This window comes from Suncus etruscus, chromosome 2, assembly GCF_024139225.1.
Source record: "Suncus etruscus isolate mSunEtr1 chromosome 2, mSunEtr1.pri.cur, whole genome shotgun sequence".
In the NCBI taxonomy this organism is placed as follows: Eukaryota; Metazoa; Chordata; class Mammalia; order Eulipotyphla; family Soricidae; genus Suncus; species Suncus etruscus.
Window position 1 is genome coordinate 128,003,115 of NC_064849.1, and position 27,873 is coordinate 128,030,987.

The 27,873-nt window shown below is 42.3% G+C and overlaps 1 protein-coding gene and 1 non-coding gene across 2 annotated transcripts in view; one reads left to right on the top strand and one right to left on the bottom strand.

The window, feature by feature from the left end:
- The first annotated feature begins 561 nt into the window (after positions 1–561).
- The window catches only part of BDP1 (B double prime 1, subunit of RNA polymerase III transcription initiation factor IIIB), a 100,798-nt gene continuing 73,486 nt past the window's right edge, over positions 562–27,873 (top strand). Inside the window, 9 exon segments of the mRNA XM_049769072.1 lie at positions 562–833; positions 4,958–5,243; positions 10,228–10,337; positions 13,806–13,865; positions 16,661–16,789; positions 20,035–20,168; positions 22,184–22,278; positions 24,236–24,290; positions 26,504–26,647. Coding sequence (XP_049625029.1) covers positions 622–833; positions 4,958–5,243; positions 10,228–10,337; positions 13,806–13,865; positions 16,661–16,789; positions 20,035–20,168; positions 22,184–22,278; positions 24,236–24,290; positions 26,504–26,647 — 1,225 coding nt within the window. The 5' untranslated portion in view covers positions 562–621.
- Positions 5,345–5,451, bottom strand: LOC126002159 (U6 spliceosomal RNA). The gene has a single exon (XR_007492932.1). It is a non-coding gene; the product is annotated as a U6 spliceosomal RNA (small nuclear RNA).

A 27,873-nucleotide genomic window follows, 5' to 3' on the forward strand; every position in this document is an offset into this window, starting at 1 on the left:
AAGGCCTCTCTCCTGGCGGGGCTCGAGGACTGGGTGGGATGCTGGAGGTCGAACCGGAGTCAAGAGTTGGCCCCGTGCAAGCCAAGAGCCCTGCTTGCTGTACTACGGCTCTAAAACCCACCAAGTAGAATCTATGCGCCCCGGCAATGCGCTAAAGACCTGTTTAAAACAAAACCACTGAGTGATTTTTTTTTTTTTAAACAGTTCCGGCCAACACTGAGGCTGAACAAGAAGGCGGCTGCCTCCGGGTCCCTGTGGGTTTCTCCGAGGCGAAAGAGCCGAGCCCGACTGGCGCCCTTAGTTTGACAGTTCCCAGGGCGCCGGCGCCGTGCGTCTGACGTCACGGCGCGTCGCTCGCGGATGACGCAAATCCCGGGCGCCCTGTGCGGGCGGGGGAGGGAGGCGCCGGGAAACTGAGCTGCGCTGAAGCAGGGTCATGAAGAAGAGGCGGTGGCGGGAGGCCGGAGGCGGTGGCGGCGGCGTGAAGCTGCGGTAGCCGCGGGCCGGGCGGGCGGGGCCGCTCCGCGGGGCTCGGAGGGCTGACTAGCCAGAAGCCTCTCTCGCGGGGCTCGCGGACGGGGCTCGGGGGGCTGAGCCTCCCGGGCCCCCCCTGGCTCCGCCATGTTCCGCCGGGCACGCCTGAGCGTGAAGCCCAATGTCAGGCCTAGTGTGGGCGCCCGGGGCTCCGCCGCCTCCAGCGCGCCGCGGGCACCCGAGACTCCCAAGCCCCCCGAGCCCGCCGCGCCCTCCGCCCCGAAGCCCCCTGAGCCCGAAGAGGTGGCGCCGGGGGATGTCGGGGGAACCGAGCCCCAGGAAAAAGCGCCCAGTCGCAGGTAAGGGGGTGTGTGCTTGGGGGAGCATTTTATTTGTCTCCTCGAAGCTGAGCCCGGGAACTTTACCTTGATTTGCTCTGAGCATTTCTAGTGCATCTTTTTTTAAACTTAATTTAATTCAACTTTATTGGTTTTTGGGTCACACCCGGCATCGCTCAGGGGTTCCTCCTGGCTCTATGCTCAGAAATCGCTCCTGGCAGGCTCGGGGTACCATATGGGATGCCGGGATTCGAACCACCGTCCTTCTGCATTGCAAGGCAAACGCCCTCCCTCCATGTTATCTACAGCCCCCCCCCCCCCAAGTGCATTTGTTACTCCCACCACATCCACATGTGGCAAGTGTGGATTGTTGGGGAGATTCTCGGGGAGGGGAGAGGACACCCCGGATTCCAGGGGTGGGCGGGTGGAATCGGGTCTTAGGAGACTGAAGAATATGCTCCCCCCCACCAGGTATATTAAAGAGACTCCCCTAGTTTCCGATCTTGGGGAAGTAGTATTTTGCCGGGACAAGTCTTTTCAACCGTTTTCAAAAGCATTTCTTTCTGTTTTTAAAAAAAAGCGCGTGTGATTTTAGCTCTGCGGATGTCAAGTCAGGTCCCTGGCTTTGACTCGAAAGTGTGCCCCATTAACGATGGTGACCAAGCTTTCTAAGCGGAAAAAAGCATGTGTCATGGTCCATAAGTTTGGAATCAGGATTCTTCTGCTGCCTTTGACAACTTAAGACTTTGTCCTGGCAGAGTTGACTCATCTGTAAAATGGGGATGATGATGATATTGTTACTGGCTTGAGAGTACTATTGTAGAGTTAGTTTAGAGATAACTTAGAATCGACCTGGCATAGGACAGGCAGAATAATTATCTAGGGGAAAATATCTCTTGTTTAAAATAACTCTGATGGGGCTGGAGATATAAAGCAAAACCCCCAAACAAGATGAATCAAATACATGTGACAGAGCCAAGTAATGAAAGACAAGGCAAGTTGGACAGTTTATAACCTCTTTCTATACTACATATGCCAGGAGTATGTAATTTGTATTCAGCAGCTCTCCCAGGCTCTATGGTACTTGCCGCCTAGAAGTGGCAATACAAATCCTGCCAGTCAAATGACAGTGAAATGATATGGTGATATGTCTAAATGGAGAAAATTGAGTTTCTTTTATGTTGGCTTGTTGCCCTGAACCTAACTGCTACTTGGTATATTTTGTTATTTTATTTTGTTAGCTTAGTGTTGCTTAGTGTTTTCCAAGTTTGTTTGAAAATTTCTCCCAAAATGGAAAGGTCCCCTGACACTGCATAATTTATTTATTTATTTATTTTTGGTTTTTGGATCACACCTGGCAGTGCTCAGGGATTACTCCTGGCTCTACGCTCAGAAAGGCTCCTGGCAGGCTTGGGGGACCTGTGGGATGCTGGGATTCGAACCACCATCCTTCTGCATGCCAGACAAACGCCCCATCTACATGCTATCTCTCTGCCCAGCACACTGCATAATTTAAATAAATTATTCAATTTGTAATTTAGAGATATTTCAACTAGCCAAATACTTGTTTTCTTAGAGATGACACTTTTTATTGGTTCATGGACTATACCTAGTGGTACTCAGGGCTTACTCTTGGTTCTGTGCCAAGGGATCACTTCTGGCAGAGCTTGGGATCAAACGCAGGCCAATCAGGTACAAGCAAGAACCCTATCCAATTTTCTGACCCCCTACCTTTTTTTTTGTTGTTGTTGTTCTTTTTTGTTTTTCGGGCCACACCTGTTTGATGCTCAGGGGTTACTCCTGGCTAAGCGCTCAGAAATTGCCCCTGGGTTGGGGGGACCATATGGGACGCTGGGAGATCGAACTGCGGTCCTTCCTTGGCTAGCGCTTGCAAGGCAGACACCTTACCTCTAGCGCCACCTCACCAGCCCCCTACCTTTTTTTTTTCTTAAGCATGCTTTTTTTTTGGTGGGTCCTTTGCAGTTGGATTTTTTTTTCTTTTGTTGTGAGGGATTTCAACCCTTTTCACATAGTAAAGGCAAGTACTCTACTACTAAGTTAAGTCCTTAGTTGCAGCTATAAAACTGGAATATTTTATTTTTTGTCCGTATGCATTTAAGGTAATTGTATAACATAGATAAGAACTTATTAAATTAGATAATTGTGTGGCTACATCTGGGTTGCTGGGGGCCCATGCCTGGGATTCTGCATACTAAGCATGTGCTCTAACCCATGAGAATTTAAATGGGAGACTTTAATTGGGGGGGGGGGCACATCTAAAGCATCAGGGCTTATACCTGGTGCTTAGGGATCTTTGTTTTTTTTTGGTTTTTGGTTTTGATTTTTGGGTCACACCCAGCAGTGCTTAGGGGTTACTTCTGGTTCTATGCTCAGATATGGGATGCTGCGATTTGAACCACCATCCTTCTGTATGCAAGGCAAACACTTTTACCTCCATGCTATCTCTCTGGTCCCAGGGTTCAATTTTGGTTGGGCTCATGACCACATGGGGTACCCAGGTCTACTGCATTAAATTAGCAAGTGCCTTACCCACTGTCCTATCTTTCTAGTTTCATGTAAAAGTTATTAAAGCTTAGGAATTGTCTAATATTACACGAAACTTATGTATAACTGAATTAAGATATGTGAAAAATAGATTGTTTTTTATTAACTTAAACCTTTTAACAATTTACTTTCAGATAATTTCTATAATATTTATATTTAACTTTGAACTATATCAAATATGTGATTTGTAGTGTCTGAGTAGTTTTGTTTTTAACTAAAAAGTTAGTTTTGATAGCTATTGAAGTTGCTGACAACAAAAATGATAGCTGTTTCATGCAGATTAAGATTTGAGAACTTTGGGCCGGAGAGATAGCATGGAGGTAATGCGTTTACCTTTCATGCAGAAGGTCATCGGTTCGAATCCTGGCGTCCCATATGGTCCCCCGTGCCTACCAGGAGTAATTTCTGAGCACAGAGCCAGGAAAAAATCCTGAGCACTGCCAGGTGTGGACCCCCCCCAAATAAAAAAGATTTGAGAACTTTATCTAGATGTGTATTTAGATGTGTATCTTCAAAAAGTGCAATGCAAATACTTCAAAGCTTTGAAGTTCTATATGTTTGATTTCATGAATTTCATGCTTAAAATAAATCATTAGTATGTTGAGAGATGTTAGTCAAAGAAGGATTCAGAATAATCTTCCTAATATGTGGAATATATAGAAACTTCATAGGGGAATAACAAAGGCTCAAAGGCAATAGAAATGAAGATCAGGAGAATTGTTTGCCTCTAGGGTGGGAGTGGGAGCTAATTTAAGGAAGGGAACACAACAGCACAATGGGGAAAGGGAAAAGTGTCTGCCCTAGTGGCTGGCTGGGGGGGCAGTAGGGAAACTGAGGACATTGTTGGAGGATTGCAGACACTAGTGAAAGGTTTGGTGTTAGAACTTTTACACTTGACACTTAATAATATTTTAGCTTTGTAACTATATGCCAGGATAGTCCAATAAAATCTTCTCTATAAATGCCAATAATTTACATAATTTTTTTATAAATACCAATAATTTAGATATATTCAGGAAGATGTTAATAGGAATGATGGAGAGAATTTTTTTTTTTTTTTTGGTTTTTGGGTCACACCTGGCAGCGCTCAGGGGCTACTCCTGGCTCTACGCTCAGAAATTGCTCCTGGCAGTCTCGGGGAACCATATGGGATACCGGGATTCGAACCACCATGTTTCTGTATACAAGGCAAATGCCTTAACCTCCATGCTATCTCTCTGGCCCCAAGAATGATAAACTTAGTAAATAAAAATTTCTCTATTGGGGGGATGGAGCTGTGGCGCGGAGCAGTAAGGCATCTGCACAGCGGTAGGGCATTTGACTTGCACGCAGCCAATTCAGGATGGATGGTGATTTGAATCCTGGCATCCCATATGGTCCCCTGTGCCTGCCAGGAGCGATTTCTGTGCACAGAGCCAGGAATAGCCCCTGAGTGCCACAGGGTGTGGCCTAAATACAAAACAAAACAAAACAACAACAAAATATTAAAATAATGAGACTTGTTTAGATTTTTTGACAGAATAGGTAGAAAACTAGGATATTTAAATGTAGATCCATAAATATGCCTTTTTTTTTTTCAGTTTCAACAGTGATGAGAAGACTGATGGTGAGAATGATGTTGAAGAATCCAGTAAATCTTCCTCTATTGTTTCACAGAGAAGAAAACGAGTATCAAGTATTTCTAGTCCAGTTAAGCCTAATGTCAGTGTTCCTTCAGAACCTCAGCCCTTGTCTGCAGTTAATCCTGAAGCTCCAGCGCCAAATCCTGTTCCTACAACAGAGAAACAACCATGCTCAGATAGATACCGGATATATAAAGCCCAGAAACTGAGAGAAATGTTAAAAGAAGAACTGAGAAAAGAGAAAGTAAGGAAGAAAAGTCAGAATTTTGACTCCTAGATGCTATCTTTCTGTTTATTTATTTATTTAATTTTTTATTGTTACATTTTCATCCATTTAAAAGGTTAAAAAATATGGAACGCTTCACAAATTTGCATGCCATCCTTGCATAGGGGCCATGTTAATCTTTTCTGTATCATTCCAATTTTAGTATATGTGCTGCTGAAGCGAGCACTTATTTATTTATTTTGATTTTGGGCCACACCTAGTGGTGCTCAGGGGTCACTCCTGCCAGGCTCAGGGATCCATATTGGATGCTTGAATTGAACCTGGCTTGGCAGTATTAAAGGCAAGCTCCCTATCCACTGTTCTATCACTTCAGTTTATATATGAGTAAGATATTTACAGGAGATGTAAATATCTGTGATATTTTCATTTGTAGATGCAAAAACAAATACCGTATTTTCTGGCGCATAAGATGATATCCCATGAAAAGCGTCTTAAAAGTCAGGGTTGTCTTATATGCTGGTATACAGCATGCTGAAGCTTATGCTAGCTTCAGAGACAAGTGATCTGCCCCCCTCTTACTGCTCATTCCGTGCAGCTTCCAGGTGCAGCTTCAGTCCACTGCTTGTTCTGATTAATCTTTCAGGGCACACAGAGGATCTGAGTTAACGAGCGCTGCATCCCATCCAGTCACAGGCATCAGGCTTTCTGGTGCTCAGTCCTCTGTTCAGCTTTTATGGGACACAGAAGAGGCACGCTGTCTCCCGCTAGCTGTCCTATTAATCACTGCAGTTTTCTGCGGGTGTGCTGCATCCACAGGCAAGACCTTAGTGGGGTCCGTAAATCCTTACTGGGAATAAGTGGGAACACGAAGCGGACGAATATGAAATATGAAATAATGATACCACACACAGTATGTGTGGGGTCAACACATCTCTGGCAGGAGTGTGACAAATTTAATCTTCAGGCAAGGGAGTATATAAAGGGAAAAAAGAGGCAGTCATAACATGAAAGGAATATGCAATGTACATTGTTTGATTTTAGAACAAATACACATAGCTTTAGGTGGTTTGTAACCTTAGAATAGAATAGGTTTCAGTTAGGAGTTAGAGGATAAAAGGAAGACTGAACTCTTACATATCATAGAAGTTCCTGGCCCTAGGTGTCATTACTGATGTAAATTAAGGGATAGCAGAAAATCCTGGTTTACTCCTGATAACAAATATTCTTAACCTGAGGGAAATAGTATTCTAGCTAGGGGGTAAGACCCACTTCCTATCATCTGGTAATAGAGAATAACACTAAAGAAAGGGGTACAGAATTATACCTAGTAAAATAGCCTAATTCAAAGTGACAGGGAGAGTCCCTGAGACAGAAATCATTCTGCTGTTGTGCTCAAAGGCAGGGAGAGAAGACCATTGTCTTGAAGATGCTATGTTTTGACTTGGCCTTATGAAATAAAAAAAAAAAGCTGACAGGAAGAGAGGTAGCTGGCTGGACTTTGAATTGCAGATATACTAAGCCAGCCAGGAACTTCTAGCAGCTTGCTTTGGTACTGAAATTCCTTTAATGACTGCAGGATAGCTAAGGCCGAATTTCTGTAGTATTGCAGAAATGAATTAAAAGGAAAATGTTAAGTCGCTACCAAAGTAAGAAGTATGACAGAAATATCGCCAGTGATCCATGTAAGAGGCAATGATTGGGGGCTGGGAAGGTGGTGCTAGAGGTAAGGTGTCTGCCTTGCAAGCGCTAGCGTAGGACAGACTGCGGTTCGATCCCCGGCGTCCCATATGGTCCCCCCAAGCCAGGGGCGATTTCTGAGCGCATAGCCAGGAGTAACCCCTGAGCGTCAAATGGGTGTGACCCAAAAACCAAAAAAAAAAAAAAAAAAAGGGCAATGATTGACTTCTTCAAACGGGCCTTCTGGCAGATATTTCTTGGGAGGAAAATTAGGCACTGCACCAGGAAAGCCAAAAGCCACGTCTGGTGCATACTTCGTTTTGCGGGTAGTGACAGCAGTTCAGCCAGCTGTTCTTGGAGGAGCTCCCTCTTCCTGCTCTCAATGTAGATCATAATTAAAAAATCACAGTCACTCACTACAAATGACAAATGTAAAAGTCTAGCTTTATTAAACATATACTATTAACCTTTGAGGGTTTTACTCTTTTTCTCTTAGGTTTTTTAATTTCCATTTGATGTGCATTAAAAGAGAGGTAGTCTGGGCCCGGAGAGATAGCACAGCAGCGTTTGCCTTGCAAGCAGCCGATCCAGGACCAAAGGTGGTTGGTTCGAATCCCGGTGTCCCATATGGTCCCCCGTGCCTGCCAGGAGCAATTTCTGAGCAGACAGCCAGGAGTAACCCCTGAGCACCGCGGGGTGTGACCTAAAAACCAAAAAAAAAAAAAAAAAAAAGAGAGAGAGAGAGAGAGAGAGGTAGTCTTAATATGGCGAATGTAGCCCAAACCCTATATTTTAACAGGAAAAGTAGGGGGTCGTCTTCTATGCCCAGTCATATGGTAGCATTTTTATCTTTGTACAGTGTCTTTTTTTATTTGTTTATATGTGGATGGACATGTATAGTATTATGCTGAGCCAAATGAGTCGGGGGAGGGATAGACATAGAATGATTATACTCATTTGTGGGATATAAAAAAAAGCAAGATAGTATGATAATAATTCTCAACGTCAGTAGAGATGAGGGCCAGGAGGACCAGTCTTGGTAAGAAGCTTACCACAAAGAACAGGGGGTGCAGTTATGGTAGAGAACAATCACCATGACAATGGTTAAAAATGATCAATCCAGGGGCCGGAGCGGTGGTGCGGAGCGGTAAGGTGTTTGCCTTGCCTGTGCTAGCCTAGGATGGACTGCGGTTCGATCCCCTGGCATCCCATATGGTATCCCAAGCCAGGAGCAATTTCTGAGCACATAGCCAGGAGTAACTCCTGAGCAATACCGGGTATGGCCCCCCCCCCCCCAAAAAAAAAAAAGATCATTCTGGATAAGAACTGGGTGTTGAAAGGACATCGTGATACCCTTTCATTAACAGTATTGCAAATCATAGTGATCATAGTGTCAAAAAGGTAGAGAGACAGAGACAAGAAAAATATACTTGCCTGGGACTGGATAGATAACACAGTGGTAGGGTGTTGGCCTTGCATGCGACCAACACAGGTAGGACGGTGGTTTGAATCCTAGCATCCCATATGGTCCCTCAAGTCTGCCAGGAGTGATTTCTGAGCGCAGAGCCAGGAGTAATCCCTGAGCACTGCCGGGTGTGACCCAAAAACCAAAAAAACCAAAAAAACCAAAACCAAAAACAACCCAAAAAAACCCAAAGTATATGGGAAATGGGGACGTAGGTGGTAGGAAATGTCTACTGGTGAAGGGTGTTGGACATTGCATGACTTAAACTTATTATGAAGAACAATTTTGTAATGTATATCATTATGAACAACTTTGTAATTGTATATCGGTGATTCAATCTAATAATTTATTTAAAAATAAATGAAATTATTGAAAATCCCTTTTGGTAAGCAGAATAATTATGAACTGTGTTGGGGCCGGTGAGGTGGCACTAGAGGTAAGGTGTCTGCCTTGCAAGCGCTAGCCAAGGAATGACCGCGGTTTGATCCCCCGGCGTCCCATATGGTCCCCCCAAGCCAGGGGCTTAGCCAGGAGTAACCCCTGAGCATCAAATGGGTGTGGCCAGAAAAAAAAAAAGAAAAAAAAGAGAAAAAAACAAAACAAAAAAAAAAGAACTGTGGACTTCGTAGGCTGTTTTCTCATGATGTTGATGTCTTTTTGCTTACCTACATTTTTATTTTATGTTATAATAGGCCACAAATAAGTTTTCTTGTTTTGTTTGGTTTTTGGGTCACACCCGGCAGTGCTCAGGGGTTACTCCTGCTCTATGCTCAGAAATCACTTCTGGCAGGCTCAGGGGACCATATGGGATGCTGGGATTAGAGCCATTGTCCTGCATGCAAGGCAAATGCTGTACCTCCATGCTATCTCTTTGGCCCCACAAATGAGTTTTCTTTCTTTTTTAATTTTGTTTTTTGTTGTTTTTGGGCTACACCCAGCTAAAGGTTTATCCCTAGCTCTGTACTCTACTCTTGTTGGGACTTGGTGGACAATATGGGGTTTCTAGGGACTGAACAAAGTTGACCACGTGCCAGACTATTGCCCTATCTCTCCAGCCCACACAAATAATTTTCTACATACTCACATATACTGTGAAAATTAAATAAAATAAAAAGACAGGGGCCAGAGCAATAGCATAGCAGGTAGTGTGTTTGCCTTACATGCAGCCAACCATGGTTTGATTCCAGGCATCCCATCTGAGCCTACTAGGGGCAATTGCTGAACCCCTGACTGTGTCTGGGTGTGGCCCCCAAACAAGAAAAATATATCCAACAAAGTGGTTTTATTCTTTGTAATTTTTTTTTTTTTTGGTCATACCTGGCACACTCGGGTTATTCCTGGTTCTGTGCTCAGAAATTGCTCCTAGCAGTCTTGGGATATATATGGGATGCCGGGGATCTAACCTGTGTTTGTTCGTCCTGGTTCAGCTGTGTGCAAGGCAAACATCTTACCAATGTGCTACCATGATGGCCCCCCCCCCCCCATAATTTCTGTTAAAGGGACATTTCTCATGTTTATTGAATATCCTGTTTTGTAAGCAAACTAATTAAGAGGAACTATGAGCTTACTAAACATTTTTTGGGGTGATAGTGATTTTTATTTTGTACCTACATTAAAAAATTTTTTTTGCTTTATTGAAACAGTTGTGATCTACAGATTCCTTCATAGTTGAATTTCAGATATACAATGAGTCAGGGCCCTTTCCAACACCAGTGTCAACCTCTCTCCATCAGTGGACCTAGAGTGCATCCTATCCCACCACTCTTTGCCTCCTGGCCTGCCAGTGTAACAGGCCCCTTTGAATTTAGATTATTAAAGTTTAGGTTACCTACATTTTTATTGTGTTTCTTGTGTTTCTAGAAACAGTGGAAAAACAAGTATGCCATAAGTGAAAGTCAGGGGCCTCCAGATCGTTCAAAAATGACCATGAGAGACTTCATATATTATCTGCCAGATAACAATCCAATGGCGTAAGTAAATTTTATTTTATTTTGATTTCTTTACACATGTGATTTAAATACTAGTTCTCTCTCTCCTCTCTCTCTCTCTCTCTCTCTCTCCTCTCTCTCTCTCTCTCTCTCTCTCTCTCTCTCTCTCTCTCTCTCTCCTCTCTCTCTCTCCTCTCTCTCTCTCTCACTCTCTCTCTCTCTCTCTCTCTCTCTCTCGTTTTTGAGTCACACCTGGTGGCTCTCTGGGGTTATTCCTGGCTCTGCGCTCAGAAATCCCTCCTGGCAGGCACAGGGGACCACATATATGGGATGCTGGGATTTGAACTAATGTCTGTCCTTGATTGGAAACATGCAAGGCAAACACCCTACTGTTGTACTAACTCTCTGGCTCTTAAATACTAGTTTTATTACATTGTTAAAATAATATTCACGGTTTTTTTTTTTTTTTGGGGGGGGGGTGGGTATCTGATACTTCAAGGCATTAAGATGCCTCTCCAGGGCCAGAGAGATGCACAGCAGTAGGGCATTTGCCTTGCAAGCAGCCGATCCAGGATGGATGATGGTTCGAATCCCGGCATCCCATGTGGTCCCCCATTCCTGCCAGGAGCGATTTCTCAGTGCAGAGCCAGGAGTAACCCCTAAGCGCTGCCGGGTGTGATCCCAAAAATCAAAGAAATCAAAGTGTGTGTGTTAATGAGAGAGAGAGAGAGAGAAGAGAGAGGGAGATGAGGAGAGAGAGAGAGAGAGAGGAGAGAGAGGAGAGAGAGAGAGATAGAGAGGGAGAGAGAGGAGAGAGAGAGAGAGAGAGAGAGAGAGAGAGAGAGTGAGAGAGGAGAGAGAGAGGAGAGAGAGGAGAGAGGAGAGAGGATAGGAGATAGAGATGAGAGGAGAGAGAGTTGTATCACTCTTCTGTACAGGCTTTTTTTTTTTTTTGTGGTTTTTGGGTCCACACCGGGCAGTGCTCAGGCGGTTACTACCTTGGCTCCATGCTCCAGAAATTGCTCCTGGGCAGGCACGTGGGATCCATAGGGACGCTGGGTGGGATTCGAACCGACAATGACCTCTTGCATGAAAGGCAAACCGCTTTACCTCCATGCTATCTCAGCCAGCTCCGTGGTACAGGCTTTTATCTTTTTTTTTTTTTTGGTTTTGGGCCACACCCGGAGGCAGTGCTCAGGGGTTACTCCAGGCTATCTGCTCAGAAAGTAGCTCCTGGCAGGCACGGGGGACCATATGGGACACCGGGATATCGAACCAACCACCTTAGGTCCGGGATCGGTCGCTTGCAAGGCAAACGCCGCTGTAGCGATTTCTCTGGGCCCCAGGCTTTTATCTTCTAAAAGCATCATGACAAAATTTTATAGCACATATGTTGATGTTCTTTTTTAGTAGAACTTGTTTATTTTTGGTTACTCCTTTCTGGTCTCAAGGCTACTTCTGCTCAGTGCTCTGGGGACCACTTAAATGCCCTGGATCAAGTGCGTGTAGTAAGACCGTTGTAAGCTGTCTGTCTAGTCCAGCGCTTATGTAATTTTATAGGAAAAGTAGGAATTTCAAGTAACTGCTTTCTTGGGAGGATAAATGGTAGTTTGCTTCTGAGACATAGCATATGTTTCCTGGGGTCTAGGAGATGGGCTCAATGGTGAGGCACGTTTGCCATGTGTGAATCCCTGAGTTTGGTCTTCAGCACTGGCATGGTCCACCAAGGATCCTTGGGTGTAACCTGGTGAACGCTGAGCACCACTGGGGGTGGTCCAGTATTAAGAACAAAAAGGTTGGGCCGAGAGATAGCATGGAGGTGGGGCGTTTGCTTTTGCATGTGGAAAGGGCAGTGGTTCGAATCCTGGCATCCCATATGGTCCCCTGAGCCTGCCAGGAGCGCAATTTTGAGCAGTAGAGCCAGGAGTAAACCCTGGAGCATTCTGGTGTGACCCCCCACAAAAAAGAAAGAGCATAAAGGTTTTATTTTTCATATTAATTGGATTAAGAAAAACCAACTAAATAGTTTTTCTATAATCAAGATTCCATTTTCTCTTTTTGAATACCATAATGTTACCTGAAGAGACTTATACAATTTTTATTTTGGCCCTTCTATTAAATATATTGTCTATTTTTCAGTAAATGGGTTAAGAAGAAAGCTTTCATCAAAGGTAGCCTGGATGGCCCAGGGTTTTTGGTAAACCTTATATTGTGAGAATAGCTTTTTTAGGTCCAAAATGACTTTGGCCTCATTGAAGGAAGGATCAGCTCTTAAGGTTTCTTTTTTTTTTTTGGGGGGGGGGAGCAACACCTGTATGATGCTCAGGGGTTACTCCTGACTATGTGCTTAGAAATTGCCCCTGGTTTGAAGGGTCCATATGTGATGCTTGGGGATTGAACCGTGGTCCATCCTAGGCTAGCGCTTGCAAGGCAGACACCTTATCTCTAGTAGCCACCTCTCGGGCCCCCAGCCCTTAAGGTTAGTTTCACTTTATTTTTTGTGTGTTTTGGAGGGATGTTTATCCTTTATGTCTGGACTTGGTTTATTCCCAGCAGGGCGTGGAAAATGGTAAGTGCCCATTGATCATACCCAGGACTCTTGCATTTGAAACATATTATCAGCTTTTTTTTTTTTTTTTTTTGGGTTTTTTGGGCCACACCTGGTAACCGCTCAGGGTTACTTCTGGCTATGTGCTCAGAAGTTGCTCCTGGCTTGGGGGACCAGATGGGACACCGGGGATCCAACTGTGGTCCGTCCAAGGCTAGCGCAGGCCAAGGGCAGGCACCTTACCTTCAGCGCCACCGTGCCCCGGCCCCATATTTTCAGCTTTTGGATCCCATCTCCCTGACTCCAGAAACTGAGGTTGAGTTGTTTGACTTCTTGAAGTTGGAAACAGCCCCATTTTACTTATGTCTAGATCCTAGGAACACTTTTCACTGAGGAATGAGACAGTAAAAAGTGTTCTCTTACTAGGACCTTAACAAATTATTTGTACCGATGATGATGTTTTGGGTGGTTTTGTGGGGAATACCCTAGGTACCCCATGTTTAGGCCTTACTACTTCCACGTGTGATAGGCATAGGGTTGCTCCTGGCAGTTGCCTCAAGACCATTTGGTGCTTGGGATCAAACCTGGGGCTTCCATATACAAAGCACTTTGAGTTATTTCAAATATTCTTCAAATATGGATTTCCATACCCAGTTCTTTGAGATGTCTCAGTGGTCCCTTGTTATGTTTGTTTTTGTTTTCGGAACCATTCATGGCATTGTTTAGGGCTCATTCCTGTGATTTTTGAGGGTGCTTGAGATTCAAAAGTTAGCTGTATGCAAATGGCAAAATGTATCTCCAATATGTATAATTTTTTGCCTGAAAAATTCATTGCTGGACTGGAGTACTATGGAGTTATGGTTTGTATCACTAATAAAAGTTTTCTTTTTGACTTTTTATAGAATTGACAATATGTAATTTAAGTATTTATTAAAAAATACACTGTTACTTGTGTTTAATAGTTCTTCACTGGAGCAAGAAAAGAGAACTGAAAAGTCGGTGACAACAGTTCAGACAAGAGAGTAAGCTTCTCATCTTATTCAATTCTGAATGTAATTTGATGGTGTGAATAATAATAATAATAATAATAGTAATAATTATTATAATAATACAGATGCATTAAAAAAAGCCTCCCGGGGCCGGGCGGTGGCGCTAAAGGTAAGGTGCCTGCCTTGCCTGCGCTAGCCTCGGACGGACCGCGGTTCGATCCCCCGGCGTCCCATATGGTCCCCCAAGCCAGGAGCGACTTCTGAGCGCATAGCCAGGAGTAACCCCTGAGCGTCACCGGGTGTGGCCCAAAAAAAAAACCAAAAAAAAAAAAAAAAAAAAAAAAAAGCCTCCCTTCTCTTGCCTTGCCAGTGTCATTGCCTGTGTATTGTGCCTGTCAGGGTCTCTTGCATTTCATGGTGATGTGTTGGGATTGCACACTTGATTTGGTGCTATTGGTTGGGATCACAGTTGGCAAGATGGGATGGGAGTGCCAGGTTTAGCTTTTCAGTCATGTGTCGGTAAAGCAGACATTTCTACCACTTACCCCCATTCTGGATTTATTTTTTTACATATGGGTTTGCACCTTAGGGACTTATTCCTAGTCTATGCTCCGGGGCTCACTCTTAGTAGGCTTGGGGGTTCTTTATGATGTTCCAGAGTATTGACCCTAGGTTGGTTTGACTGCATTCAAGTCAAGTACTAGTTACTCCAGCCAGGAATATTTTATTCTTCTTATTTATATTTTTTATTTGCCACATCTGGCAGTGTCTCATGGTGATAGGCCTGGCTCTGTGCTCAGGGACCACTCCTGCAGGATTTCAGGGGACCACATGGCATGCAGGGATTAAACCTGGGTGGGGCTATTGTATTGTAAAGGCAAGTGTCTACCCCACTGTACTTATGGCTCTCGCCAGGGATTTTAAATAGATCCACTAGCAAGAAAAGAGTTACTTCCAGATAAAAAGTAAAATGAGAGTCCCACACCTTTTTGTATTACATATTTTTAGATTTTATTTACTTGATTACTTATTATTTATTTTTTGGTTTTTGGGCCGGGTGACGCTCAGGGGTTTCTCCTGGCTATGTGCTCAGAAATCACTTCTGGTTTGGGGGGACCATATGGACGCAGGGGGATCGAACCCGGTCCGTCCTAGATCAGTGAGTTGCAAGGGCAAATGCCCTATTAACTGTGCTCCTGGCCCATATTTTAGATTTTAAATTAAAGCTTTTAGAATTTAAAAGGGCCATTATTTAAAAACAATGATATATTTGCATAGTACTACACATTTTAAAAGGAGCAAAAAGTCAGGAAATCTTGACCTCTTTTTTTTGGGAGTGGTCACACCCATTCTGTGCTCAGGAGTTACTCCCTGGCTCTGTGCTCAGAAGTCGCTTGTGGCAGGCTTGGGTGGACATGGGGATGCTGGGATTTGAACCAGGGTCCGTCCTGTGTTGGCTTCGTGCAAGGCAAACGCCTTACAGCTGTGCTGTCACTACCGGCCCCCTGCCCCCTTTTTAAAATTTGGACATTTAACTATAGCTGGGGGTTGCCCAGGGATTACTCCTGGCTCTGCTCAGGTATCACAGTTGGCAGTGCTTGGGGTCCCATATACAGTGATGGGAGAGTGAGCCTAGGGGTTTACTCCATGTAAGGACAAGTTCTTCCTCCATATGACGGCCCATATGGAATGTCGGGAATTGAACCCAGTTGGCTGAGTGCAAGGCAAGTGCCCACCCACTGTGCTATCGCTCTGGCCTGTTTTTTTTTTTTTTTTTTTTGGTTTTTGGGCCACACCCCCGGCCATGCTCAGGGGTTTACTCCTGGCTGTCTGCTCAGAAATAGCTCCTGGCCAGGCATGAGGGACCATATGGGACACCGGGATTCAAACCAACTACCTTTGGCCCTGGATCGAGCTGCTTGCAAGGCAAACGCCGCTGTGCTATCTCTCCAGGCCCTCTGGCCTGTTTCTTATTTTACTTTCACTTTGAGCATTTCATATACTATCCTGCAACAAATATAGTTTTGTTGGCTGGAGATATTTTTTTGGGGGGGTACAATTTGCCTCTTTTTTATACTGTGAATATTAATATATCTTTAGAAACTCCTTTTGAGATAGAAGATCACATAGGAAGTGACTGTAACCATATAATCACCAGGAAAAAACATGTGTTCACTGGCATTTGAGATACCTCTGTGTCCTCCACTGATAAAAATTTAATATAGGAGCAAGTATATTATTATCTAACGTATACTTGTTCCTCAACTCTCTTGAGTTTAATGTTATCACTGTATAGAATTTGCTTTCAAGTATTTTTAATCTAGTAGGATTAAAAGTAACTTCTTTGTCTAACTCAGAGAGAAAAAAAGACTATAGTGGAAGAATTAAGGTATGGTGTCATTCCTTTTTTTTTTTTTGGTTTTTTGGTTTTTTGAGCCACACCCGGCATTGCTCAGGGGTTACTCCTGGCTGTCTTGCTCAGAAATAGCTCCTGGCAGGCACGGGGGACCATATGGGACACTGGGATTCGAACTAACCACCTTTGGTCCTGGATCGGCTGCTTGCAAGGCAAACGCCACTGTGCTATCTCTTCGGGCCCATTCCATATTTTTTATGCCTTTCCTGTATAGTATCTTTGTATAATACTATCTTTAAAAATCCACATTTAAAAGAAAACTAGTTTTAGAATAGGCTGTATTTTACAAATTTTTATGTTGTATTTGCATTAGTAAATAAAATCTAAGGATATGTGGCCAGTATTTTTTTTAAGTATTTTTTTCTTTAAGTATTCCTCCTGGTAGGAAATAATATATCTTTGCAATTGGTAGGCAAGAAAATAAAAGTCCTCCTGATACTGAAGATAATGATGACATAGAAGAAGAGACAGATGATGGACCACTGCTTGTTCCTCGAGTAAAAGTGGCAGAAGATGGTACAATTATTTTGGATGAAGAAAGGTAAGTTTATAAAGAAAAAAGATTGTGCTTTATGAGAATAAATATGCTTCTAATGAGATTGAGTTCTTTTTTGGGGGGAGGGATTTTTGGACTACACCTCAAACCTCAAACCTTTTTGGTTACGCTCAGGGGTTACTCCTGGCTATGCACTCAGAAATTGCTCCTAGGTTAGTGCAAATGACCTACCACTTGTGCCACCACTCTGGCCTAAATTGAGTGCATACTATAAATTCTGTGTTTTTGGTTTACTTTTGGTCTTTGTGTCACACTGGTCAGTGGTCAGGGGGTTATTCCTTGCTTTGCTCAGAGATCATTCTTGTTTGGGCTCAGGGAATCATATGCAATCTTATGGATGGAATTTGGTTTAGCTGGGTTAAAATGCTTTACCTACTGTATGATCTCTCTGACCATCACTTACTTAGGTTATTATGGTTATATTTGCCTAGTCTAGTGGATATTGAAAATAGAAAAGTAGGGGCTGGCGAGATAGCATGGAGGTAAGGTGTTTGCCTTTCATGCAGAAGGTCATTGGTTCGAATCCTGGCATCCCATATGGTCTCCCGAGCCTGCCAGGGGCGATTTCTGAGCGTGGAGCAAGGAGTAACCTCTGAACACTGCGGGTGTGACCCAAAAACCAAAAAAAAAAAAAAAAAAAAAAGAAAATAGAAAAGTAGAGTTAGATTATTTTAGTTTTTGTAATTTTTTTAGCCACACCCATTAGTACTCAGGGCTTACTCGTGATTCTGCACTCAGGAATTATTTTTGGTGGTGCTTGGGGGAACAGCTGGAATGCCGAGTTGCACAGAGCTGGATTGACTGTGTGCAAATCATAGCCCTATGTGCTGTATTGTTGATCAGACCCTGAGTAATGCTGTGGTTTCTTTGAGGAAATGATACTACATCTTTCTTTATCTGTGAATATCATTGTTAGACAGGTAATTGTTATTGACATGATCATGCATTGTCCTCTAGTGAGGCTTTGTTCAGAGATTAGATCAGAGAATGTTCAGATTCTTGAAGTCAGTATTCAAGTTTTCATTTAAGTTTTCGTTTGTTTTTTGGGCCACACCTGGTGGTGCTCAGGTGTTACTCCTGGCTCTATGGTTCAGAAATCACTTCAGGCAGGCTTTAGGGTTCATATGAGATGCTGGGTATCAAATCTAGGTTGGCTGCATGCAAGGGGGACCATATGGGATGCTGGGATTCGAACCAACCTAGGTCCTGGGTCAGCCACTTACAAGGCAATGCCCTACCACTGTGCTATCTCTCTGGCCCCTATACCTAGTAAAATTTAATAGCCCAATGCTATTCTGGCCAAACCTTTTTGGAGTGTTGATTAGTTTAGCAGGTATTCAAAGTGTGTAGGGGAAGTCCCTGAAACAAAGCAATACTTTCTGTTACAAACTGCTATGGTGTTCAAAGACAAGAAGAGAACAAATTGTTCTTTTGAAGCTGAGTATTCCAGGTAAAGAAAAATTTAATCAGGGCTATATTGCCTGTAAAAATCCTTATGTTAGGATGAGAAAGGTTTTACTATATACTTATATACACACAGCAGAAGGAAGTGTGTATATATATATATTTATATATATAAATTAAATGTTTATATATATGTATACATATACTATATATAAAGTAAATGTTTGTAGTAAAGAAAGCAGAATGTCAGTTTCATTAACAGAACGTCTCATTCAATTATCCATACTGAGGGAGAAGACTCAGTGGGCCTATTGGTGAGAGATCTCTCAGGAATCTTCCAGCCATCTACACTTGAGGGAAAAGACTTTTCAGTGGGCCTGCTGGTAATACTTCCTCAAGAATTTTTGATTAACTACCCACGCTAAGGGTATGAACATTCTGGCAGATCTTCTGACTGAGTTTCTCTAAAAATATTAAGACTCCTGTTACGTTAATGCTGTGACACTGACCCTTCAAATGAAGTTTTCTTTTTTCTTTCTTTTTTTAAAATTTATTATTATTATTATTATTATTATTATTTTTGGTTTTTGGGCCACACCCGGCAGTGCTCAGGGGTCACTCCTGGCTGTGTGCTCAGAAATAGCTCCTGGCAGGCACGGGGGACCATATGGGACACCAGGATTTGAACCAACCACCTTTGGTCCTTGACGGCTGCTTGCAAGGCAAACGCCGCTGTGCTATCTCTCCGGGCCCTGAAGTTTTCAAAATAGAAAATAAGTTAGTAATCATTCTATAAAAGTTATGTTTTCCTGTGTTTTTCCTTAGTTTATAATGATGGCTTTATATTTACTAAATAGTTAAAAGCAGGCTGGAGCTATAGTACAGTGGGTAGGATATTTGCATATGACTGATCTGAGTTTGAGCCCTGGCATCCCAGATGATCCACTGAGCAGTACCAGGAGTGATTCCTTAGTGCAGAGCTATGAGTAATCCCTGAACAATGGTGTGTATTGCCAAAAACATTCTTATGCCTCAAATTGTTAAGAGCTTATTTTACGGGGCCGGGCGGTGGCGCTAGAGGGTAAAGTGCCTGCATTGCCTGCGCTAGCCTTGGACGGACCGTGGTTTGATCCCCCGGTGTCCCATATGGTCCCCCAAGCCAGGAGCAACTTCTAAGCGCATAGCCAGGAATAACCCCTGAGCATTACCGGGTGTGGCCCAAAAACCAAAAAAAAAAAAAAAAAAAAAAAAAAGAGCTTATTTTACTGCATTGTGTGTAGAAAAGTAAAACATAAAATCATTATATTTCTAGGACAGTAATTACTGAATAAAGGAGGTGGGCAGAAATAAACATTTGTAGATTACTCAAATAAATTTTATAAATTTTATATTGCTATATATACACACACACATATATATATATACATATATATGTGTGTGTATATATATTGGTTTTTGGGCCACACCCAGTAGTGTTACTCTTGGCTCTGCACTCAGAATTTACTCCTGGTGGGCTCGAGGGACCATATGGGATGCTGGGAATTGAACTTGGGTCCATCCGGGTTGGCTGCTTGCATAGCAAATGCCCTACTGCTGTGTTATCACTCTGGCCCCATATTCATATCTTTTAAATTGGAATTTATTATTTTTGGTAGTTCTAATTTAAGTGAAAATTAACAGATTCTTAGAAAATATGCATATTAAATATTTATTTTAATTTTGATATGACTGCTTAAGTAAGTTACAAAATAAAATTGTTTGAATATAATTTATTATTAGCTTATTTTTTTATGTGTGGATGTACTTTTAATAGTGTTTGCTTTCAGTTTAACTGTAGAAGTTTTACGGACCAAAGGACCCTGTGTTGTTGAAGAAAATGATCCCATATTTGAGCGCGGTTCTACAACTACGTATTCCAGCTTTAGGAAAAACTATTACTCTAAACCGTGGTCAAATAAAGGTAATTGATTTTTACTTTTAATTTCTGTAGGTTGGGGCTGGGAGATAGTATTGTGGATAGGACAAACATCCTATCCAGATTTGATTCCTTGCATCTTATATGATCCCTAGAGCACCACCAGGAGTAATTCCTGAGTATAGATTCCAGAGTAACCCTTGAGCACTGCCACATGTGACCCCAAAACAAGACTTGTTTTCCCCTACGTAAATAAAATGCAAATTAGCATATTGTTTTGTGTCTGTCTAATTTATTGGGCACATCTGTCTCACTCTTTTTTTTTTTTATTGGTTTTTGGGTCACACCCGACAATGCTCAGGGGTTACTCCTGGCTCCATGCTCAGAAATCGCTCCTGGCAGGCACGGGGGACCATCTGGGATGCCATGATTTGAACCAATGACCTTCTGCATGAAAGGCAAATGTCTTACCTTCATGCTATCTCTCCGGCCCCCTGTCTCACTTTTGACCACATAATTATATTCTGTAAGTAGTGGCAGCCATGTCATGTTGGAGATCAAAGCCCCATTTTACACAATGCAAATATGGCTTCCTGTCCTTTGAGCTGCCTCTATGTCCTGCTGTGGTCATTTAGATTCAGTCTTCCTCTTTGTTGTTTCTTGTAGAGTAAATTTTATTTTACTGAAAAAGAAGTGTTTTTTGTTGCTCTTAATAATGTTCTACCTTAGTTAGCATTATATAATAAAAACCATGCTGTTATATAATGTGTGTGTAATATACGTATTTTCCAGCGTATAAGACGACCCCCTATTTTTGCAGTTAAAACATAGGTTTAGGCCTACATTCGCTGTATCAGACAGAACGTTCCTGTGCTCATGTACCACAGTGAGCCAATCACAACAAGCAAAGGTTCAAAGGTTATACTGTAATAGACTTCCTCTCTGTCTCTGGCCAATCTGAGCAGGCTTTTGACAGAGTAGATTCGGGTCCAGAACATTGTCTAATTTGCATGCATAAAAAGCCTGCTTGGATTGGCTGAGTTAGAGAGGCGGTCTGAGCAGCTTTGCAGTGATTGGTGCAGGATGAGTTGGAAAATTAGTTTTGTGGCAATATTCAGACAGTTTTTGGGAAACATTTTTTGGGATATATTCGGCATATAAGATGACCCCCGGTTTTTGGTTGACTTTTTTTTGTTTCAAAAGTCGTCTTATACTCTGGAAAATACGGTAGAATGTGTGTGATATTTATAGACATATTGTTGCTTTTTTTCCTTTGTGGGTCCTTTCTGACTCTACCTGGCTGTTTGGACATGAAGATCTAGTGCTTGGGCTCTGTGATGTTCTGCTCTGGTCTGGAGGTGGCCATGAACTATAGGCCTCTCCTGATATGCTCTGGGAACAGTTTAGTTATAGGGCTTCATCCCAGGACCTCTGCATGTAATACCTATGCTCTTACTTTAGGAAGTTATCTCCCTGGCCTTCTTACTACTTTTTTATTTTAAAATCACAGAATTGGGGCCGGAGAGATAGCATGCCTTGCATGCTGAAGGGTTGTGGTTCGAATCCCGGCATCCCAATTGGTCCCCCAAGCCTGCCAGGGACGATTTCTGAGCATAGAGCCAGGAGTAGCCCCTGAGCACTGCCGGGAGTGATCCCCCCCCAAAAAATAAATCACAGAGTTTTTGCCCTAGGGAAATAGGTCGAAGTATTGGTGTAGATGTGCATGTAGGAGGCCTGAGTTGAATCCCTCGTACTATATAGTTCCCTAAATTATCCTTGAGCACTGAGCCCCTGAACAATAGTGGTGTGGCTCCCACCCTCACTCCCCCCAAACCCCCCAAAAACTTAATGGTATTTTTAGATCCTTGAAATTCTTTTCAATAAATAAAAATATAAATATGTTTAATATATATGGACATGTTCTATGATTAAAGATTTATTGGACTTAAATAAAAAAGTATATTAAGTAGTCACTTTTAACTTGCCAAATACCTAAGTAAATCTTTTCCTCTAATATACCGAGATGAAACTTTTAGTTACACTGATTCTTATTTTCACAGAAACAGATATGTTCTTTTTAGCCATCAGCATGGTAGGAACTGACTTTTCTATGATTGGACAGCTTTTTCCTCACAGAGCAAGGATAGAAATTAAGGTAAAGTAAACCTATTGTATTCACATTGAGTTTATTTTCATCTAAAGAATCAGGAGGCTACTGAGTGAAATATTTTCTTTTCCCATTGAAGATAGCAGACCAAATAAAAAGAACTTGTTCTATATGAATCTTTCTAATGTTTTAAGGAAATGGAAGCTTTCCATTTGATGAAGATTTTGTTTATCAGAGCAATATAAGATAAAAAAAAATTCATTTTTTGCTTTATGGTTTTTAGACTATGGGGAAGTGGCATCCAGGTGATGCTCAGATGTCCTTGGGGCCACTGCTTCCTGGAATATTTTGCCATCCAGGCCTTTCAGTGCAGACTGAAAGGGTATGGTACTGCTTGGGTCCTGTGGTACTGGGGATATCAAGGCCACATCCATTGATACTGGGTGTTATGTTGTGTCCATGATAACCTGCAGAGCAGATGCTTAATTCCTGTTCTAGCTCCCTGGCCTGAAGCAATACTCAGGAAGCCAGGGAATTCTTAACCATGACCAGGCAATAAAATGCAAGAGCCTGAGGCTTTGGTGTCCCCATGTGTGCAGTGCTGGGGTTACTTGGCTATTTTTGGCAGTGCTTGGGGCCTGCTGGCTTCACTTAACAGTGCTGGAGGAACATGTGGTACTGGGGACCTGATAGCAGCTGCATAGAAGGCATGAACTATACCTTTATATTACCTCTATGGGTTAAGCCCCCTATTTTTATTTATTTATTTATTTATTTATTTATTTTTTTTATTTATTTATTTTATTTATTTATTTATTGGTTTTTGGGTCACAAAAATGATGGCACTTAGTAGTTACTCCTGGCTCTGGCTTAGAAATCACTCCTGGTTGGCTCGGGGAACCATATGGGATGCTGGGATTTGAACCACCATCTGTCCTGGGTTGGCTGCATTCAAGGCAAATGGTCCTACTGCTGTGCTATCTTTCTGGTTCCATAAGACCCTATTTTATTAAAAATTTAAAAATACATATAGTTTAGGGGCTGGAGCTATAGCACAGCAGTAGGGCGTTTGCCTTGCACTCGCCTGACCCAGGATGAACCTGGATTCAATCCCTGTCATCCCATATGGCCCCCCCCCCCCAAGCCAGGAGCGATTTCTGAGTGCATAGCCAGTAGTACCTCCTGAGTGTCACTGGGTGTGGCCCCAAAACAAACAAAAAATATATATAGTTTATGTAAAATGGTTAAAGTAGTGTTAAAGTTTATAGTATTGATGTACAAAGTCACTGCATATATCTGGACCTCTGGTATTTAACTTTTAATTTCTTTCCATTTTCCCCTTTCCTTCATTGTGTCTGTTGTTGTACTGACAGGGTTTGCATTGGTGTTCGCACACCTGGCTGTGGTGTGCTGACATGGGCAGCTGCAGACAGCACAGCTACCTGTCTGACTGCACTTGCACATGTAGGAAAGTATTGGGGCATAAATTCATGGCCTTGTGTAGTAAGGCAGGCACTCTTTTTTTTTTTTTTTTTTTGGCTTTTCGGGCCACATCCGTTTGATGCTCAGGGGTTACTCCTGGCTAAGCGCTCAGAAATTGCCCCTGGCTTGGGGGGACCATATGGGACGCCGGGGGATCAAACCATGGTCCTTCCTTGGCTAGCACTTGCAAGGCAGACACCTTACCTCTAGCACCACCTCACTGGCCCCAGGCAGGTACTCTTGCCACTGAGTCATCTCCAGGTCCTTTTTGCTTTTTCAATAATCTTGGGTAAGGCATGGAAATTATTATATTTTTAAATTGAAATTATTTTTGGTTTTTGGGCCACACCTGGTGGTGCTAAGACTTACCCCTGAGTCCACACTCAGAAATTACTCCTGGCAGGCTTGGGGGACCTATGGGATGCCAGAAATCAGACCTGGGTCAGCTGTGTGCATGGCTCTACACCATGCTGTTGCTTGGTTCCCAAAATAACAGTTTTGTTTTGTTTTGTTTTGTTAATAGAATAAATTTAAGCGTGAAGAGAAAACCAATGGATGGAGGATTGACAAAGCATTTCGTAAGTATTAAGGTTTCTTTTATTACACAGTATTTAGCAACCTGAAAAACTGGCCAGTCTTTTTTGTCTTTGATTTTATTATGTTTGCTACTTTACTTATATTGCCATTACATTATCAAAAGAAGAATAAAACTAGATTTTTTTCTATTTTAGTAGTTCAGTGCTGGTAATTGATCAGATAAATAAACAAGAGGTTACAGATGAACTAAAGTTGCATTTTAAGTTGTTTCTGAAAGAGAGCATTCAGATAATTTCTTTCATGGAATTCATTGAATGGTGCTGACCACTTGCAGTGTATCATTGTTCTACCATTATACAATGATCAAAAAACAAGTGGGAATCCAACATTCAGAGCTTTCAATCTAAGTAGGAGAAGGGACATAGCATGCTAGTTTTAGGTAATTATTCATTTCTAAGAAGCAAAGAGTTAGTGGATAGATGTTTTCTTAAGATTTTTAGTCCAGGGCCCGGAGAGATAGCACAGCGGTGTTTGCCTTGCAAGCAGCCGATCCAGGACCTAAGGTGGTTGGTTCAAATCTCGGTGTCCCATATGGTCCCCCGTGCCTGTCAGGAGCTATTTCTGAGCAGGGAGCCAGGAGTAACCCCTGAGCACCGCGGGGTGTGGCCCAAAAACCAAAAAAAAAAAAAAAAAAAAAAAAGATTTTTAGTCCAGTAAGTTCTCTGTGAAGTGTTTACATTTTAATTTAGACTTAATTAGAGGAATGTTGTTTCTTTCACCTTCTAATTTTTATTAGCTTTGGTAAAATTAATGATTTTTTTAAAAAATTAAAAAAAAAAGACTATTAAAGAATAGTCTTGGTTATGTTAAGAGACCAGGTGGTTCCAGGAATTAAACTTGAATCTTTTTTTTTTATGGGGGACCATATGGGACACCGGGATTCGAACCAACCACCTTTGGTCCTGGATCAGCTGCTTGCAAGGCAAACGCCGCTGTGCAATCTCTCCGGGCGCTAAACTTGAATCTTATACTTCTACTTACAAAGTATATACTCCAGCTCTCCCAGCTGACTTCCTGGCCCCCCTATTCTTTTAAGTTCAGAAAAAGTTAATTAAATATATAGTTTAAATTAGCTCCTTAAATTTTTATTTGCCAGAAAATTATCAGTGTTTTGTGATTAATTAATGTATTCAATGTTTATTTGTTATAATACTAATCTTAGCAAATAACCCAAAAGAGAATTTAGGCTTGACTCAGAAGAGGCCAATTTATTTTGTTTAACCATCTGGTAATCGGACTAATTTTTGTTTTTGTTTTTGTTTTTGGGCCACACCTATTGACGCTCAGGGGTTACTCCTGACTATGTATTCAGAAATCGCTCCTGGCTTGTGGGGACGCCAGGGGATTGATCTGCAGTTTGTCCTAGTCTCGCGCTTACAAGACAGATGCCTTACCTCTAGTGCCACCGCTCCAGCCCCTCAGACTAATTTTGGGCTTACAAAGCACCATTTTCTTGATAATTCTTTATATTTAATTAATTTCCTACTAAATTTTTTTCTTTTTTGTTTTTGGGTCACACCCGGCAGTGCTCAGGGGTTATTCCTTGCTCCAGGCTCAGAAATTGCTCCTGGCAGGCACAGGGGACCATATGGGACACCAGTATTCGAACCGATGACCCCCTGCATGAAAGGCAAACGCCTTACCTCGATGCTATCTCTCTGGCCCCGTTTTCCTACTAAATTTTTATCTGTAGAGCTTAGTCAAGGAGTTGACCACTCTAGTGAATTATTTCTTTTTTAGGATTAGTATATGTGATACAATACTGTGGGTGTGTATTTAGTGGCCCCAAACCAGAATTCATATACTTCTTTTTTAGTTGTTTTGAAGAGTATAACAATTAATAATGAAGGTTCTTGATAGAGAGAGGCCTTCTGTTAGTAGACAGGCTTTTAAGGGCTTGTTTATCATCCTGGCCTACCCCACCCTTTTCCCTTTCCCACTCATCTCCTTTCATTAGTCTCTGCGTTTTCATTCCTTCTTTCCTCCCTCTCCTCTTAACACGCTTCATCGTTTGGTTGCTTCTTGATGTTCTAGTGAATGCTGTACTACTGTAAAGGGTGCTAAGTTCACTTTCCTGCTGATAAACAAATTCATTTGCTTTTGGTAATTACGATATTTACAAAAGACAACTTAAATTTACTCTCTTTTTTAAAAACTAAAAGTTTGAAAGTCTGTTTTCTTTTTTTTTAAACAGAGGAAAAGCGTCCTTTTGACTTCGATTTTTTTGCTCATTTGCTTCAGAAAGTTCTTGCTGAAGAAGAGAAAAGAAAACAAAAAGCAGTAAAAAGTCAACATTTAAAGGAGAAGAAATCCTCTAAAACACAGAAAAATGTAAAAGGTACTGATGTGAAAAGAAACTGTACTTTTGCTTAGAGGGACCTCAAATTTGTCCCTCCAATTTCCTAAGCATTCTCTGTAATTCAGGTAATTGAGATCCTTAGGGCAAGAGGCTCAAGAGACTCTATCTTTTTATTTGGCTCTTATTTTGTTTGTTTTCGAACCATACCCAGCATCGCTCCGGGTTACTACTGGCTTTGCATTCAGAAATCACTCCTTGGGGCCGGAGTGGTAGCACAGTGGTAGGGTGATTGCCTTGCACATTACTGACTCGGGATGGACCTGCGTTCAATCCCCAGCATCCCATATTGTCCCTTGAACCTGCCAGGAGCATTTTTGAGCACAGAGCCAGGAGTAACCCCTGAGTACCACTACTGGGTATGGCTCAAAAACCTAAAAAGAAAAGAAAAAAAGAAATCCTTCCTGGCAGGCTCTGGGGATCTTATGGAATGCTGGGTTTGAACCCGGATTGGCTGCATGCAAGGCAAAATTCCTACCCTCTATACTATTCCTCTGGCCCCTCTTTGGCTCTTTTTTCAATTAAACATATTTGGCATAACATTGTATGAATCTTAAGTAATTAATTTGTTAATTTGATATTTTTGTAACATTGTTGTCATTGGTTCTAGTATTGTGAGGGCCAGGTGGTGCTGGCGGCCTCAGCCAGCAGTATAGATGCCAGATAGGTACCCTACCACTTGAGCCACATCTTTACAAGGATTGTTGTAGTAGGGATTATTAGCTTCCTGCCATCCAATAATCCTTTGGTTTTCATTATTGGAATCATGAAGTTACTCCTGGCTCTGTGCTCAGAAATCTGTACTCAGAAATATTACTCCTGGCAGGCTCGGGGACCATATGGGATGCCAGGATTTGAACCGGGGTCCTTGCTGGGTTGGCTGTGTGCCTTACCACTGTGCTGTTGCTCTGGCCCCAAGCAGCATTATCTTTATACACTATACTGAACCTTGAATCTAACAACTACTTGTAATTTTGCAACTCATCATTTTCTTTTGGTTTTATGTTTCACTTTTTGTTTGTTTTTGGGCCTTAGTGGTCCGTATTCAGGAGGTATCCCTGAACAGAACTGGAGTGGTTGAAGAAAAACAAGAAGCTAAAATCAGTGGCAGTTGGAGAGAGATTTCAGAAGCCTTGAACACATGCTTTGTATTCAGAAAGCCCACATTAGAGAGCCAGAGCAATAGTAAAATGGGGAGGCTATTTGAC